Below are 19,304 nucleotides of genomic sequence, written 5' to 3'. Positions count from 1 at the left end.
GATTGTTTGTTGCATGAAAAGCTCCTATAAATCTGTATCTTGATATCATCAATAGACATTTAATAAATGAATGTACCATTTATATGCGAGTTCTGTAGCACAAAAGAATCCATTCTTTGTAACTCGCCCCAATTAGTGATATCATTCTTGATCAGTCACAATTATCAGTTGCAACTCCCAATCGATTAAACAGAACAAAAACTAGTTCATACTCCGTAAACTCTTCCCATTAAGCACTTCTCTTTCAATTGATCATATCTCTACTATCCACTGTAGTCTTTATTATGATGTTATGGGGGAGATGGGTTTCATTGTAAATCCCAATTGCTTTTTACAATAGTAGAGATACAATCACTTTTGTTTTTCTGCTTGAGTGCTCTCTATTATAGAGTGCTAATGTTTTTTAGGTTGCATGAACATATTGTGTCTGCTATGCGTGGTAGCGGTACTCATCATTGGAAGACCAGATTTTTTTTTAAGTAGTCAATACTCTTTACTTTAACCTATCAGTATTGTATATTAAGAGAGGGTAGTACGAGTAATTATTATTTTACGTAATGGCTGAGAAAGCACAAATGCTTTTTAGTAAGCAACCAGAGGACCAACAGCTTGAGGTCCTCTCTGAGAGAACTTGTATTAAGGATAAATGCTTTACCAAATGGTACTCCCATATCTACTTGGTTCTCATTTTTTTCATTTCATTTATTGATTTATTCAAGTCCATTAAAATACATTGAGCATATAAAAAATAACAAAATACATGAAGAAACAAAGATACATAGTAAGATGCAAGTAAGATTTTTAAAAAAGGCTAAGATTGTACAAGGCTATTTACAGTACATGCATACAAATGAACATGAAATGGGAAGCTGCAAAAGAACAAAGCAAATGTTCTGTCGAGGCAGTCCCTATGGACAGTAAAATATAAAATTCAGGATTTGTACTGATAAGACTTATACTGATATACATCAAATATATCATTCCATATATCATCAGGGTTCCCAGCTTTTCAAGAAAACAAAATTCCCTGAACCTATATATTCAATGCGTATATTCAGTGATATAATCAGTCATGCATTCAATGATATATTCACTGATACAGGGTTCCCAGCCCATCAGGGAAAATTATTTTACTTTTTTCCAGTCAGGGAAAAATCAGGGAATTTGATTTTAAAAATACCTTAAATCAGGGGAAAATGCCTCAAATTTGGAAAAAAATCAGGGAATTTTGATCAGCCCAAAAGTTGAAAGCACGCTAGTCATTCAGACTTTGTTATATTTTGTTGCATATCAAAACAACATCCATTTAATGACTGGTTATGGTGGTACTAATTAGTTTTACCTTATTGATTTTATACTGAAAATACATGTAATTCACTGCAAGAGCTTAGAAAAAATGTGAAACTGAGAATGGGATTGAATAATGAATAGGGAATTTTTAAACTTCATCTGGGAAAAATCAGGGAATTTTGTTTTCTTGAAAAGCTGGGAACCTTGATGATATATGCAATGATCAGTCAGACTGCAGGTCCCAAGAAAGTGGCTTCTTTCATCCAAGTGATATTCATGACTTGAGATGTTTTGCATATTTAATGAGCTTGATGCGGACCAAAACACCTCTTTTCATTCGGTCATTGCTGCTCTAATTATGCATCGAATTTCATGAATTTGGTACCATTGTAAAGAAGAAGAATCATTCTTTCAGGTCATGTGTTTGGATTTATTCAAAGATTTTGTAATATAGGTTAAAATTTTGATCTAAAATATGCTACAAAATAAATATTTTCACCTGACAAAAGCTGCTATTTTCACACTTTATTTTTGTTTGAGCCCAAATGATTTTTATATCATGATAAAGCTGAATATGTATGCTTTGAAATGATATAGGTTTCAAATTAAGAATTGGTTTAATCGGGTCAAGATCACACTTTTCATTTGCCAAGTACATAAAGCAGCTTGAAAACAAGTATACTGCACTCTGATTGGTCAAAAATACCACACAATGGCAAATTCCAACGGTTCCAGTGCCTGGGTTCGTGGGAAGGTCACACTTCCCATGTGGTAATCTCCTCAAATACCCCGGATTTATTTCATGAAACATAACATGGACATGTTGAAGATTCTCTTTATTATTTGCAAGTGATCGGGATGTTTCGAAGAGAAAACTTTATTTTCAAAAGAAATGGTTTAAAATCCATAAAAGTATTGTATGTTCGCGAATGTGGGTTAATGGATCTGCAGTATCATTAACAAAAGAAAAAAAGTTTATCATGAAAGCTTGGTGGGCTTCATTATTTCCAATTATTTTTGCCTTCAATTTTTATAATGTTTGAATGAACGATAGAGAAAGAAATAATTGTCAGAAATAACAGGAAGTCAGAGACAGTAGAATAATTATCAACTTCGACAAGGCGCGGATCCAGGGGGGGACGTCCCCCCCTTGAGAAGAAAAATTAAAAATTTGTAATGTAAAAATGCCATTGAAGCCGAGATATACCCCGGGATGTACCCCCCTTTTGAAATTGAAGACCTATTCTTTTTTTTGCTTGTCAATTTTTTGGCGGGTACGAAATATCCTTAATTTATGGTTGAAAACCTTTTTTTGGAAAATCCTGGAACCGCCCCTGACTTTGACCAATGAAATATGGCCCGAAAGGACCATGCAGTAGGCCTGCATTTTTTATTTTTTGATAATGGTATACGGGTCTTACGATATTGATTGAAAATATTAGTCATTTAAAATACACCTATTGAAATTAACATTAACCTACAAGACATTGTCATGTTGTCCCCTTCAACTTTGTCCAGATCTATTCTCTCTTTCCCTCTCGGTTATTCTCTTACCTTCAGTTCTTCTTTCGTCTTTCTTGTGTTTTATTTCTTCCTTTCTTCCCTTCTCCCCCTTTTCGTTCGCTCTTCTCATTCAGGCCATTCGGTCTCTTCTTTCTAAATCTCCCTCTTGTTCTTCCTCAACCCCTTTCACTTCTTTAATTCTAATTCGTTAATTCCTCTTTTGTTTGCCGTTCTTGTTCCCTTTCGATCTTCTCTTTTTTCTATGTCGATAATGATATTATTTCTGAATAGGCCTATAATTTTTGTCAAAATCTAACACAAAATTGGATTTTCGTTATAAAAATGTTCATTTTTGCTCGCTCGAAGCTTCGATACTGCAGCCAATTCAAAATTTTTCGCTCACCACACTACTGTAGATTAGTCTTTCTTTTTTAACGAGAAGGTGCCATTTTTCCCAGTGCCCCCCTTCAAATTCGCTCCACCGCGCCCATGAAGTAAAGTGCTTTAAAGGGCTTGTGATTATAATTTTTAATCTATATAAAATTAAAAGCAATTAACGGGCCGTGGCAGAGAAATGAAAACCTAGGCTCCCCCTTCCCTTTCATTCCCACCCGTGCTTCAAAGAGATTTTAATAATTGTCTTTTAATTATATTTATCAAAGAGTTACTAACCGTCAAACGGGATGCGAAATCTGAGTTATAAGGTTGGTCAAGATTGGTGATAACGTAATAATGGCAAAATGAAAGCCAAGCACAAGAACTGTTCAAACAAAGGAGATCAGCGCTTTGTAACTTTGGAAAATTATCATTATTATCTAAAGCTCACAATCCATCGTAGTTTGGGCGGCCAGGACCCCGTAACACAAAGGCTAATGATCAATTGTTAATACGAAACCGCGCCGGCGCTCGTTGGGCGACCGCCGGGTCTACCGTAGTCTAGGTTTTGTTACTCGCAACGTCCGGGCTTTTGTTATTTCAAAACGTGTGAAGTGTCGATCATCAACTCAGAAATGGCGTGTTCAGTGCGATGTCGAAAGTCGAGACTGCATTTATAGACGGATTATTGTAGCTTTTTAATCAGTTCTCGCACTGTTATCAGTGCTGGATCCGCCTATGAAAAAGTAAGAAAAACATACAAAGGGAAAACGGAAGGAAAGCGGGAAAGGAATGAAAGAAGAACATGTGAGAAAGAACAAATCATTCCAAAATACTATGCTAGCGTGATTAGTAAGAAAGGGAAATAAAACAACAAAGATGACAAAATAGCAAACAACAGCGGGAAATTAAGGTAGAATGGAATGAGTCAAAGCTAGTTCTATTGGAAAATTAAGAAAACGGACAAGAAAAAAACAGAGAACTATAAACACAACCGGGCTTTTATTTCGTTTTATTTTTTTATTTTGAATTTATTATTATTATGTTTTTTTCTCTTTTTAGGGGGGTTCTCTCTCCTCCAAATTTAATCATTCAATCTTACAAAGACTTGTTGCACAAGGCATTTGCATGTTCTAATTCTTTATCTGTTACTGTGTTAGAATAAAATATTGGTTGTGCTTGATATCGATCCGAATCAGCATTCATGTTGAAGGTGCCGTGGCCGAGTTTTCTAAGGTGCCTGGCTATACATGGAGAGTCCGGGATTGATCCCCGCGGCTACGACACCTTTGCTCTTATATCCTTCATTCAGATAAATGGAAATGCTTTACGCATTATTTGTAACTAGGTGTGCACTTGTTTGTTTAAAAAAATAAAAAGCGTATCTCCCCTAATCTATCCTCTGTTGGAAATAATTATAACGGGACTTTACTCAGGGTACCTCCTCGAACTTTTTGTTGTAGAATTAAGACGTTTATGTCAAGGTTTTTTTTCTGCACCACTTTTAGAATCATTATAAACCTTTTTCTATTGCCTTTTTTCATTAATATACCTTAATGTATTTTGTACTAATTTCAAATCATTCCAATGCTGTAAATTATACCCCCCCCCCAAATGATCGGTAATAGACGATATTGAACAAATCATTCGCGTTTTTGTTCTCACTGTCTCAATCTAATATAAGCATTAATAAAACATGAGCACACAAGCCATTAGTAAAGGTGAGGTACAAATTATTTTGAAGGCCCATCTTACCATTATTTTTACAAGGGATATTTTTTTTTTTTACATGCGGTTAAAGTTCAGGTCATAATGACTCGCTTGATAGATTACATGTCAAGAGTCCGGGTGAGAGTAAACGCCATCGACATTCAAACAAGCCGATGGCACAATTGGAACACTCCCTCCGTGGTTTTAGGTCCAACCTTTTATATCATGGCATTCTTTTTCTTTCACGAAGATTATTATGAAACCCCGGTTTAACCACTGATGTGTAGAAGATAATTGATTGACATGAAACGTTGTTTCGTCTTGCAGTCGCGCGTGACTTGCAAGTTGACTATTGTTCTCAAAGCAGCCTCCTCATTGGTTAATCGTTTCGCCTTTTTTGGCAAGCGGTTACTAGGGCATTTCGGTTAGCTCGGCGGTGGCAAAATAGATTTATTCATGGAGCAGGGTCAAAACGGAAGTCAAACTTCGAAGACGTTTTTCTCTTGATTTTTATTTTCAAGAGCCCAATTCTTCTTGCATTCTAAGGCTAATATCTCTACTAATATTTACTTTTAAGGGTCGAGTGATATATCAAATTAAAGGTAAAGAAACGGGGAATAATAATCACTAAAAAATTGGATTTGGAACATTCCGACTTGTCTCTCATTTCGGTGTGTCGAGTCACATATATTCAATTTGTAATATCCCTTTGATGTTAGCCTCAGTTTGATGATGGTGAGCTGTTGGAGCTACCTCCACCAAACTTCCGTGATGTCACCGATGAAGATGAGGCTATTGATGAGGAGGCTAACCTTCAAGCCATGTTGGAGGATCCTGATAAGTTTGACTACCCCAAGGATTGGGATAGATACATCTCAGGTTATGTGGTGAGTATATTGGACAACTATACCAAGCTTTGAGAAATTATAGTGGGGAATTGTTCCTCTGAGGTTGGACTTGCAAATACTTTTTTTCTGATATTGCCAGTTCAACCAAGGATGAATAATTCCCATTAATACTTTCAACAAGAAATGCCTGGTAAGTTTGTTTTATATCACTTCTTTACAGGACAAGTCCACCCCAACAAAAAGTTGATTTGAATAAAAAGAGAAAAATCCAACAAGCATAACACTGAAAATTTCATCAAAATCAGATGTAAAATAAGAAAGCTATGACATTTTAAAGTTTCGCTTAATTTCACAAAACAGTTATATGCACATCCTGGTCGGTATGCAAATGTGGACACTGATAACGTCATCCACTCACTATATCTTTTGTATTTCATTACATGAAATATGAAATATTCTAATTTTCTCTTCATTGTCAAGGGAAACAAAGATTAATTCCTCCCTGAACATGTGGAATTAGCATTGTTTAATACTACATGGTTCAGTCAAGGTGGTCCTTATTGTCAAATCTGTAAAAAATGAAATATTGTATAATTCAAACAATAAAAAACAAAAGAAATAGTGAGTGATGGACATCATCGACTGACTCATTGGCATGTCACTGAGTTGTGCATATCACTGTTTTGTGAAAAATAAGGGAAACCTTAAAAATACCTTTTTATTTTACATCCGATTTTGATGAAATTTTCAGCGTTATGTTTGTTTGATTTTTCTCTATTTATTCAAATCAACATTTTCTAGGGTGGACTTGACCTTTAAGTTTGAATGATAAATCTCTGTGGTCTTGTCCTAGTTGGTTTGTATTCTGGACCAAATTTGTTCAGCCACTGTGCTCAGTGGAATCTGATCCGTGTCTGCGCCGCTTGACCGCGAGGGTCTCCTAATAGATACAACCCGCTGTTCGCTGTGCCTGAGATTCGGTACTTCTCAGATAGTGTAATACCACATCAGTTCATAATCACTGGCTATATTTTTATAGTCTTATCACTTTGAATTATTTTCACTTTGTCTACTTTTCAAATCGTATTCTTCAATGTATTCTCCCTTCATCTATTTTTCAGAAAGTTTAATACCACATTTGATCATTTTGCAACAAGGGTTTAATCAAACTCAAATTGACAATGTGAAGGCATGAAATTACATAACCCATTGAGTTAAGGTACTTTCAAATTATTCTACATCATGTTATCTTTTGACGACATTTTGTGATATTCTAATCCTTTTCCAGCCGTCCACAACGACTGAGAAGAAAGAGGGTCCTCGTGCTCAAGTCCTCTTAGATCAACCCCCTTCCTCTACCACGCCCCCTCCCGATGCATCCACACCAACCACCAATTGGAACCGTCCAGCTCCTTTCTTCCACGGTCCCTCATCGCATCATATGGGGACTGCTCCATCAACTCAACCTCCGCAGGAGATGTCTGCCTACTCAAATGGGTGAGGCATATATCTAGCTTTTCTTCATACTTGCTTGTGCAAGAGGGACTTATGATGTACTGAACCTTCTGAAGTTTACACCGGCAGGGCAGTACACTGTAAATCGCCAGCGTGCTGCTCTCGTGTGAATTAGAGTGCCACTCTGAACCTCATGTCATTATATTCTCTATATTTGGGTCCAATGAATTTAAGACCATTTGTCTTAAATTGTGTTTCACTTTCCCTTGTATATATGCTATTCCATTAAATCAAACATCTCTGAGTATATTAATTTATTTGTGTACCATAATTCAAAATTTGTTGAATTGCTTGTAATTATCACTCTGTGTGTTTTCTGAAATATTTGTACCATATGACACTGCCTTTTACTATCTCTGGCAAAGAACCTTGGGGAATTTCACCTTCTCTATTCCATTATGAAATAAAGGTGATATATTGTTGAATGGTTGTGTAAGGTGACAGCTTATGCTCTCTCTCTCTCTCTGTCCATTAAGATTTATGTTTATGAAATATTAATGACTCTGATTATTCAATGTATTCAATCCAAAAGACAGTGAATAATGTTTAGATTTACTGATTGCAATATTTCATTTTAAAGCATTTCATCCATTAGCTCTGTTTTAAAAAAAAAGTTTGAATCATGCTTTAGTTTATTTTAATCGAGCTAATGTGATGCAGCTATGATATATTTGATTTGCAAGATTTATTATTTATTTGTTCTCATTTCTTTGTGAACTAGGAGGCCTCAACCTATCCGTCCAATCAGCAAGAAGCTCCCAGATAATTTCCGCAACCTATCGGGTGTGGTCTATGGGGAGGAGCCAATCAACAAAGGGTCAATGTCAAATCTTTCCCAGACATGGGTATGTCATGATTTATTTCGTAAAATATATTGATGTTAACCACGCTCTAAAAAATTTATAATGATAATAATAATAACATTGTATATTACACATTTTTAGTTAGGCTTTTTATGCCAGAATATGTTGAGCACAAGATGATACTAAATTTCAGAATCCTGGTTAATGGACTCATTTAGATTGAGTTTAGTAAATTTAGATTGATGCCTTTGAATTGGAAAGATGCGATGAAGCAGGACTGCAGCTAAAGATAATGTTTTCTACCAGCTCAGACAACTGTACATTGAATCTACTGTACTTCAAAACTTGATTGCATCAACTTTTTTGTGTGTTCTTTTTCAAATTTAAATCCATATTAGGTCTACGACCAAAAAACTTATTGTTATCCTTTAAAATATTTGTTCACCAACAGTGAATCCAGGGGGGGGGGGGGGTTGGGGGGTTGGATGAGCTTGCAAAAGTAATGCCTGTGGAAAAGCAGGAAGTAGCCCCCCTAGATTTGTGATAACCATTTTTTTGGTTAAATTCTTTGGAAACATTTTCAGCCCCCCTCCCCTCACAAAGTCATGGATCTGCCAAGGTTCACATTAATTATTTAAAAAGTATATTGGAAAATAGATGGAAAACTTACACTCTGTGTTTTTCATTTTGCAGTCCCCACCATACAGAACACCAGGTGATGGTCAAAGGACAAGGCATCTTCCTTCATATGAGGATCACATCCAACGTCATTCTCCTCCGGTCTACCGCAAGCTGCAGCCAAATGGCCAGAGCCCACCAACCAGTGGCTACGAATCTAGAGGCCGTAGCTCTCCCAAGACGTTACCTCGATCTCAGGGTTTCCAGAGGTATTACTCGTCATCGCGTTCCCAATTCCCCGACCAGTACAATGCAGATGCTGGCTTTCATGAACAATACATTGATCAAATGGACAACAGGGGGCAGGCCTTCCTGTCGCAGAGTCTGCCTCAGCCGTTGGACGATCAGGGACTGCTGCAACGGCTGTACCAGAGACCGAATCAGAACACTGCCTTTGTGCCGATACGCGCATCGAACCCCATGTATCCCATGATGCCTGGTGGCGGCATGAGCGAGGAAGCATTTGCCATGCAGCAGATGGCGTACGAGTATGATATGCCTTACAGCGAAAGCTCCTCGCGGTCGCACACCCCGCCCTTGCCCCCGCTCTCTCCCGACATTACCCCTCCAGAGACCCCTCCAGAATCGCCCTCGGCCTACAAGAAGAATAGATCATCCAGCATCTGGGCGACCAACAACCAGCAATCACCATTGAATCCAAGGAGAAACAGAGGGGACAGTTTAGGGAAGCTCAGAAAGGGTCCTGTGAACAGGAGTCACAGTGCGAACTATAAACTTGGAGACTCTAGGTCACCGCTAAAGAGAAGCGGTAGTAAAAGCAGAAGGAAAAACAAGCATGGATCAAGGACTAACAGTAGAGGAAGCGCTTCGACAGGGAAAGAGAGTCGCAAATCAAGTGGAAGTAGTAGCAGAGGTGGGTAAACTTCTCTCACTAACAGAGTGATAGGTTTACATTTGAGATGACTTGTCTATTAAAGTTGAGTCTTCAAAAGACAGTCAGATGTAGATCACCACCTCTGTTATTTTTCCTCTGTAAGATGAGGATGTATGCATTAGTTTGTCTAGAAATATCAGCTGTCAGGGGACATGTTCACTCACTCTATGTCGCATGTCTATAGAAATATGTTTGTGTGTACTTTCATGAATCTCATTCAATATCGTTCTATACATCAAAGTTGAACAACCAAGTGTAGTGGAAAGATGTCAAAATCTATAAACTCCTGTTAAATTATTCAGGGTGAAAAATAGATAAAAGAGAAAGGCAAATTATTTTTGATAAGTTTTGAATGTTCCATCGAATTGTACATCCTCCTGCATGTGCAATATATATTTTTTATATATACCATTGTTTCAAATTCAAAGGCTGCAAAACTTTTCTCTTGAACATAATCTTGGAGAATGAATCTGCTGGGACACAGAGAATGATAATAAAGTTTGATATTTCTTTGCTACTCTGCAGCAGTACCATCTTTGCAGTTGAATCAAGTTCAGGAGCAGACGGAGGCATCGGACAGTGATGTATCCCCCAAGCAGAAGGCACCATCCAGTCTGATGTCCGGTCCTGATGGAAGGGAGGAGGAGACCCTCCAGGGTAACCCATCTAGGGCCTCCTCGTTGGCCGGCGGGAAGGAGAACCAGAACATGGAGGCTGTCAGGTCACAGCTCCTGGCGCTGGAGGGAATGTATAAAGAAATACTGGGTGTAAGTACCTCAGACGCTGTTTTCATTAGGCGGATGCTCAAGATGGAAAAAAGTGGAAGGAGGGAGTGTCATCGTGGGGCGAGAGTCAGTAACTCATTGTAAGAGGGAGAGTGCTGACTGAAATAGATGATGATGAAGATGATGATGATGATGATGATGTTAGTGATGATGATGGTGATTATGATGATGATGATGGTGATTATGATGATGATAATGATGGTGATGATGATTGATGATGATGACAATGATGATGACGATGGTGATGGTGATGGTGATGATGATGATGATGATGTTGATGTTGATGGTAATTTTATGCAAATGTTGATTGATAATCCAAAGTTTTTCCTCACTTAAAAAAGGATGTAGGTTTCCAATGATTTCTTATTGAATTATGATAATAATAATATACCAATTCAAATTATTCTCTCTTTTTTGTTATGAATGTCAGTTGTTGAGTTTCAGGGACTTCCTTTTTTAAGACCCCTGCAAATTAATAAATGCAATTTTCAAGTATAGGGTGATTTATTTAGTGTGTAATCAAATGTAATGGCTTCATTTCAATACTTTTCTATACATTAGGTGATTGGTTCTAGTAAGCTGGAGAGTGACAGTCCAAAGGCAGGAAACAAGATCAATGCACCCATGAGAAACATTGGCAAACAAAAAAGTGAGTTACCCTTGCTATTACTCCAAGTTCACAGTAATTACAAAGTCCTTTAAATCTGATTGACTTGCGAAAACCCAAGACTGAGTTACCTTTAGTATATTGTTCAGAGTTTAGAATAACTATTTGCTCAAAAGTTAAGTGACTTATACTTAATTTGATATTTAAATCCAATGTTTAACACATGCATTAGGCAGCTAGAAATTAAAATAAAGTATATCTTAAAGGCCCAAATTCAGGCAAATGGGTACCTGGCAAGAAATTATTTCTTTAAATGTTTGTTGCTGTAAAAGAAATTGCAATATGTATATTTTCTGTTAATTATTCTTTGTTTTATAATATTGAATGACCAATCAGATGACAATTATTATACAGAGCTTACAATTTTTTAAGGACATCTTATAATATAAAATCCCACCAACAGGCAACAAACTGTCCACCAAACAACGGGAACGAGATATCAAGTCAGTCAACAAGCGTTTCTCCCGAGTGGAGTCTCATGTCGTGACGCTGGCCCGTAGCGTTGCCCACCTATCGTCTGAATTGCGATCTCAGAATGCTCTGATTCGAGAGATCGAAGCATTGAGGATTGAAGTGAATCAGTTGAAGGATGTTGCGTACTTTAATCACGATGTATCTGCATCATCAAGGAGCTTTCATAGACCGTTTGTGCCGCAGTGTGCCAACCCACAGAAGATCAAGAAACTCACCAAGTAAGAGTTAAGCTCTTGGGGGGTAGGGTGTAGGGTTGACCTTGAATGTACAATTTTCCAGTTACCTGTCATTGGGTTGCATAACTAATTGCTAGACACCTGGGGTGGTATTCTGAAAACGTTCTTATCTTTGTTCTTATCTCATTGAGATAAGAAGACGCTAAAATCATTGCAAATCGGTATTCTGAAAATCTTCTTAACGCGTTCTTATCTTTGTAAGGACTGCCTCCTTCTTATCTTCAACACGCCCATTTTTAGGATATTACCAATCAAAATGCGCTTTATATTGGCAGTTTAACCAATAGAAGCGTTCCTTATGTCAAGAGAATATCATGGGCGCTGTGCGTACACTGTTTCTGGCGCATTGCGCGAAATAGGCATTTTGTACGCAATGACTGATTATTATTTCGAGACACATGCACAAAATAAAGAAAGAAAAAAAGTAAATAAAGCAGGTACGAATAAAGAATAAAATATGAAGAAAGAAAGTAAGTCATGAGACAGAAAGGTGTCAGAATGAAGCAGAAATTTAAAAAAAAGATGAAAGGAACAAAGCAGAAAATAATGAAAGAAATAAAGAGTAAACGAAAGTAAGCAAGCAAAAAGGAGCTAAGAAAAAATAAAATAAAATAAAAATAAGGAAAAAGAAATAGAGCGATTATCAATGATAAAGTGAGGAAGAAAAAATAAAGAAAGAAAAGAAAGAAACTTAAAGGAAAAAAGTAAAAGGACAAAATAAAAAAGATTAAAAAAGGATAAAATGAAGTAATGAAGAAGCGAAAAAGAAAAAAAAGACAGTGTGAAAGAAAAAGAAAACGAAAGGAGAAAAAAATGTAAAAAGTGAAGGAAGAGAGGAATAGGAAAATGAAACAAAGAAATCAAGATGAGATAGAAAAAAATGAAAGGAAAATTAAAGCAAAAATAAAGATTACAGAAAGATAAAAAGAAAGAAAGGTAAATTTAAATAAAGAAAAGGAACGAAAAGGGAAAATAAAAAGTCAAGAAAAGTGAAGAATGAATAAAAAAAGAAAACGAAAAAACATTAATGGAAAGAATAAAGAAAAATATTTTTTTTAATTGATAGAAGAAAAACACAGAGAGGAAAGTAAAGAAAGAGAGTAAATAAAGAATGAACGAAAAAGAATGAGCGAATAAAGAATAAAACACAAAAAAGAAAGTAAATAAGACACAAGAGTGTCAGGAAGCAGAAATTGAAAAAAAAATGAAAGAACAAACGAATGAGCGAAAAAAGAAAAAAAAGAACCCAAAAATAAAAAAAATAAAAAAATAAGGGGAAAAAAATAAATTAAGGGAAGGAAGAAAGAAAGAAAAAGGGGAAAAAAGGAAAAGCACATATAAAGACGAAAGAATGAAAGAAAAAAATAAGGAAGAAATAAAAAGATTACAAAAATGTGACGGAAGAAAGAAAAATGAAAAGAAAAGAAAAGGAAAGGAAGAGAGAAAGGGGAAATAATAAAAGCAGAAATAAAGACTTATTCAAGAAAAGAAAGAAAGGGATAAAATGAAAAGGGAAAATAAAAAAGGAAGAAAGATGAAGAATAAATGAATTAAACAAAGCAAAAGAAAAGTAAAGAAATTAAAAGATTCAAAAGAATAAAACAAAAAATATAAATGAAGAATGAACTTAAAGAAAGGAAGAAAGACAGACACATAGAAAGGAAGAAAAAGAGAAAGTAAATAAAGAAAGAAAGAAAGAAAGAAAAAAGGGATAGAAAAAAAGAGACGGGGAAAATAAAGGGTGAATGAAAGAAAGGGTGGGAGGAATACTTGTGGGTACTTGTTACAACTAGTGGCCATCGATTTTAAGCAAGAAAGAACGCGGACATCGTGAGATGTGATAACCCTCTAGCTATCTTAAATATTATCATAAATATCGTGAAAGATAAGAAAGAGAAAAGATAAGAACGTTTTCAGAATACCACTTATCTTCATTTTGTTCTTATCTTTTTAGCGCGCTTTTGTATTATATGCGCGAGTAATACATTTACGCGCTCAGCATAGGATGTTAAGCAAGATAAGAAAAAGATAAGAACAAAAGATAAGAACGTTTTCAGAATACCAATTTGAAATCGTGACGTAGATAAGAACAAAATTAAGATACCGGTAAGAACGTTTTCAGAATACTACCCCTGATATTTTGTGTATCTTATTTTAAAAAAGGGCAATTTCATCACATAATCAACCTTTTTTTTCTATGACCAGCCCCCATTTTACTCCATTCTTCTTTTCATGAACTACCCAAGTCGACAAGTTTTCATAAGAAATATTAAAAAAAACAGAGACAAATAATTTCTGTAAAGTCCCAAACATATGGTGTCAAAAGTACTTATTTTTGGAATTGCCCAACAAAAGAAAATGCAGAGTTAAAAACGAAATATTGTGTTAAATTCAGATTTTATTGTGTTGATATATTAAATATACATGATAAATATTTTTGTTCGTCAGCCCCCTTTTTTCCCTTACTTCACTTTACAAACATCTCTAGCATTACAACATTTCATATGAAATAGAAAACAGAGAAAGGAAGGTCTCACATTTATGGGGTCTGAGTCGTCGGACGTACAAAATTTATGGAATTGCCCAGCATCTATAGACTATAACAAATCTGTATGTACATAACATCATTTTATTCTATAATGAAATCTGGTATTCATGGATGCCTGTACTTTTATCTTTCAGATTCTTTGGGGAGGAGCCTCCGTTATTATCAATATTCCTAAAGGATCTTGGCTATGAGGTGATTATTGCTGTTCAGGGCATTAATTTTTGCATTTATTGTTTAAGAAATCAAGGAAAATATTTTTTTGTGAATAAAGCACGCCATTTTGTTCGATAATAACTAAAATTTCTTATGCTTTGGTCACAAAATAATCCTGTTTGCATTTTGAGCTCCCATGTTCAGTTCGGATTAGTTGGAGTTGTAAAGGGGCAGAAAATGAATGTTAATTTGAGTAAGAGATATTATTTTTTTAAATCAAATCTTGATAAATATTACCCTAGAATTGCAATCAAATATAAGAAATGGAATGTAGAATCCAGCAGGGCTTTTATTAAATCTAAGGCTGTGACCGTGGATGCTCTATTGAATGGCCTTGATGCCCCTCTTATTGGTGTTGGAGATTTGATGTGCCCTCTTTTTTCCATTTGGGTGGTAATTTATAGAAATTCTCCATATGAAAAAGTTATCGTCCTGAAGAATATTTTGGAATCCAGTCTTATCCATTTTGTTCGAATGCAACAGATTTCACCTATGTTACAACAAGTTTCTTTTCTATCTGTTTTTTAACCCTAAAACAGAAATACAGCAGCAATTTTGAGAAGGCTGGGATATCGATGATAGAGATGCCCTATCTGAGTGAGGAGAAGCTTGAAAACATCGGTATACCCATCGGACCTCGGCTACGCATCCTGCAGGAGGCACAAATAATGGTCTGAAAAGATAACTTTTCAACTATGCAAAAACAATACAATTCATTTTGTAGAAGCTGGTTATTTTTCATGGCGATGCATTGTGTTTGTAAGGTGAAGATATTTCACTTCAAGTCATTACTGCATATCATATAGATGTTGGAATCTTTACAGAAAATTTGGGAGTGCTGACTTGAGGACCCACTTTCAAGGAAATGCTGAAGGAATAAATCTGCAAATGACGCATCATCTCTTCAACGTGCTAAGCTTCAAGTCTGACAGTTTTATTTGACCAAAGGACTCACATTTTTACTTCCTCCTCCAAAAAGAAGAACATGCAAAGAGATATGTTAACTCTTCAAAGCCTAGTTGGATATCAATTCTCATGAAATCAAAGAAACAGAGCAAAAAATAGGAATATCCAAATTCTTCCAAATAACTGGATTATGCCAACCCAAAGCACTTTCAGAAAAGGTTATACTATTTTAGTTACAATACATGATTAATATATAAAAACCCACCAATATTTTAAAGTACCAAATTATTGTTTGTTTGTTTTTTACTTGGTATTTTCCATGTTTCTAAGAATATATATGCAGCTGGTGCTAGTAATGTTTGCTGTTACTGTACACACTTTTGCACATCCTTCCTCTTTTTATGCTTTGCTATGTCAAGTTTTCCACTTTTTTTTAAAAATATAAACCTGTATTTGATAAACCACATTCCACATGATGCTGTGTAATTGCTGGAGAGATGAAATACAAAACATTCAATTTTTGTGGTTCATAATACATGTGCCACCGTTGTTCTTTACCATGAGTGGCTTGTTGGTATACCACTTTTTCCCCTAGACATACAAGATCAGATAGCAGAGGCAACAAGTAAGAATTAGAAAAATGAGAGAAATATTAAAGTGAACTATGCAGAGAAGAATAAGGATAAGTCAGTAAGGGCACACAACTTAAAGCAGATACGAACCAATAGCGCCGTCTCGAGTCGTCAACTACTCATACCTGGCCAGTTTCCTGACCCAGAATGCTAGTGTAGTCTAGTAATATGGACCCACTGGAATGATAACATGCTAACTAACTACTCAATACATTTATATCGCAATTATTATGTTACCAAGTAGCAAAACAATTACTTTTCCTCTCAAAACATATTAGTTTCTCTATACAAATACAATTATAGGTCGATTTATTCTCTGTAGTATTACATGTAAGTAGATATCTGAAAACGTATAGTTTAAGACTATGTATTTATAACACACAGTCAGTGAGAGACCACACACACTTCACTCCCCCTTAAAATTCATGTATTATGAAAAGCATAACTTATGGGGCACTTCCACATACCTGCTTCCTGGTTTTGTGCTTCTCTTTAGAAATGTCAAAGTTATCGTTTTGTCACAATTTCCGATGCCCTTGTTGACATACATGTTTTTGAGCAACACATGTAATTGACAAGAGTACGTGTGATGAGTTATCCTTCAAGTATTGCATTTCTTGCTCTTGCATTCGCTTTGAATTATCTTTTAATATTTAAAAATTATTTATTTATTATTTCAACGTTATAGTATGCAGATTCCACATTTTACCTGTTGTATTCCATTTGGGGTGATTTCACTTGAAGAACTGAAATAATTTGTATAGTTTCAAACAGCTCATGTACATTTATATGTATAATGCTTTTTGAATAATTTGATAATTTTAGTTTGTATATTTTGCCTATTTATGTATTTATTATGTGGTTGGTCAGTTTTTATGCAATCTCTGCTCTCTGAACTTAAAATCTATTTCATGCTTGGCCATAGAGCTATAGACTACCGAAGAGATAACGTAAAAATCTTTTTTAGCATTTCAACGTTTTTTAATACCATATTTTCGTAGAGCATGTTGAAAAACCCCCACTACCAAATCTGGTGGGAATCGGTCCGTTGGGACCTTCGATATTACATCATGAATACGTAATTAGCCCCATTGAAGTCGGTGTATTATTGGCCAGGTTCTAAATGTTAGGAATCAGGGGCCCGTTTCTCAACACCTGGACAAGTTAGTCGTATCTTTATCCACCAACCACGGAGTTAGTTCCAATCTTACTAAACCCGTTCCACGAAGGGCTTCCTAACTAGAATTCCTTGATATCGATACTATCGGTAGAAAGAGCAGACGAGACATAGCCTTAGTCACAAAATAGCATAATTTTTGAAAAGCAAAAATGTGATAAAACTTCAATTATTGTGATTAATTTGGAAATACATCTAATAAAAATAATAGCAGAGGCAAAATATGAACCATGCATACTTAAACCATGAAGACTGGGGCATTCAATTGCTGAGAAAATCAAATTATGAATAATTCATTTCATGACTAAAAAATCACATGTGGACATTGAGATGGGTATCCCTGGGATAGTAAATTTTGATAGTTTACGAAAGTAAACCACAATTGTTTTCTTTGTAAAATAATGATAATTATACGTTTATTTATGGTTCCAAACATCATCAAAATATAGTTTAACATAAATTTTTAAATTTTTACATACCGAAACACACGATTTGTCAAATTCTTTGCATAAATTAGAGATAGAATTTATCAAAAATGTTGATAGGTGTTTGAAAACGACGAATACGAGTCCAGTTATGGATGACCTGATGTGGTAGAATCTTTATCGATTCAATTATTTTACTATTTCAAAATGAGTGGTTTTGTTGCGTTTTACCAACAGTTTTTATAGTTTCTGTGCATTACAATTATTATTGAATGAGCTATCACACCTGTTTTGCAAAGTAATCTCAACTTCTATGAATGATTACGTAAGATTACAATTTTCAAATTTCGAGGCAATTTTGCATGTCATAGTGTACCCACGTGATGCCACTACGTCATTAAGAAAGAAGTTATGACAGGTTCGGAGGTGTCATAAATATTTGGTCAGGTTGTTGTCCCCGTTCTTGGCAAAGAGGGCTTCGTGAAACGGTTAGCGGACAAGTAGCTCACTATCTTCGATTTAGTCAAGAAGTTAGACTTATGACGGTGTTGAGAAACGGTCCCCAGGCCAATAATACATTGACTTCAGTGGGGCTAATTATGTATTCATGAGGTCATACCTTGGAGCCCAATGGACCAATTCCCACCAAATTTAGGTTGTGGGGGTTTCTCCTCAAGCTCTACCAAAATATGGTATCAAAAACGCTGATATGCAAAAAGTGAAAATTGATGACGTCACATTTCGGTCAAACAGTTGATCTGAAGGTCTTTGGCAAACCAAGTGTTACATATATACTACAGTTACAATTTGCAACTGATTGTAAGAGCGATTGTATCTCTACTTACCGGACACTGTTAGATGCTTTTGATGTGTGGAATCCATTTTTTATTCATTCGATTTAAGTCATTTGTTTTATCAATTATTGAATGTATTTCCCAGAATTTCTACAGAGTCGGTCTTTGTTAATCTGATATTACGCAGAAGTCTGTTGCAAGAAACTTCTCTATTTGCAATCCATTGAAAGATCAAATTTCGATTTTACCTGTAGTAAATCGCTTCCTATTGCAAGAAACTAATTTGGGGGCCATTTCATAAAAGTTGTTAAAATAACAAATTTGCAATAACAGTAAAAAGCTACTGAAATCCTTCAATCTGATTGGCTGATGGTAAATATGTTACAGAAGTTGTGCTATGTTATGATAACAAGTCTTTATGTAACTAACGAGACCCAGTACCTTGTAATTTGTGATTAAATTTGGGGAGTTTCACTTGCAATTGTTCCCTGACGGCATCATTTCAGTGCTATCTTCCAAATCATTAAACTCATATTTCAAGTCCAAAATATCCTGTTTGAATTGAAACACATATTTCACTAATATACATTTTAGATAGCTTGAGAAAGAGAGAAAAACAATTCTGCTTGATAATCCTATTTTTTACATTCCATTAAGATTGTAATTGATATTGGGGAATCATTGGTCTTCCATATTCTCTGTTTCTTTATAGAAGGGAAGCAGTGTAATTTATTTATTTAGTTGGTGAATACTGCTATTGTATTTACTGCTGTGTATAGTTTTGTACATTTTGTGAAATTATTAATAAAGAATCAATTAAATTATATGAA

At 35.4% G+C, this 19,304-nt stretch overlaps 1 protein-coding gene across 2 annotated transcripts in view; it reads left to right on the top strand.

The window, feature by feature from the left end:
• Positions 1-19,304, top strand: part of LOC129265194 (uncharacterized) — a 52,270-nt gene extending 32,966 nt beyond the window's left edge. Inside the window, exons 11-19 of one of the 2 annotated variants that reach the window (XM_064102619.1) lie at positions 5,598-5,765; positions 7,015-7,223; positions 7,963-8,086; positions 8,738-9,596; positions 10,146-10,384; positions 10,964-11,051; positions 11,473-11,761; positions 14,462-14,519; positions 15,080-19,304. In XM_064102619.1, coding sequence (XP_063958689.1) covers positions 5,598-5,765; positions 7,015-7,223; positions 7,963-8,086; positions 8,738-9,596; positions 10,146-10,384; positions 10,964-11,051; positions 11,473-11,761; positions 14,462-14,519; positions 15,080-15,217 — 2,172 coding nt within the window. In that variant the 3' untranslated portion in view covers positions 15,218-19,304. Of the gene's footprint in view, positions 1-5,597; positions 5,766-7,014; positions 7,224-7,962; positions 8,087-8,737; positions 9,597-10,142; positions 10,385-10,963; positions 11,052-11,472; positions 11,762-14,461; positions 14,520-15,079 lie in introns of both variants that reach the window. The other variant, XM_064102618.1, reaches the window with a different exon arrangement.

This window comes from Lytechinus pictus, chromosome 7 (assembly GCF_037042905.1).
Source record: "Lytechinus pictus isolate F3 Inbred chromosome 7, Lp3.0, whole genome shotgun sequence".
In the NCBI taxonomy this organism is placed as follows: domain Eukaryota; kingdom Metazoa; phylum Echinodermata; class Echinoidea; order Temnopleuroida; family Toxopneustidae; genus Lytechinus; species Lytechinus pictus.
Note: the sequence above shows the minus strand (reverse complement) of the source record. Positions and strands in the feature narration are given on the sequence as shown.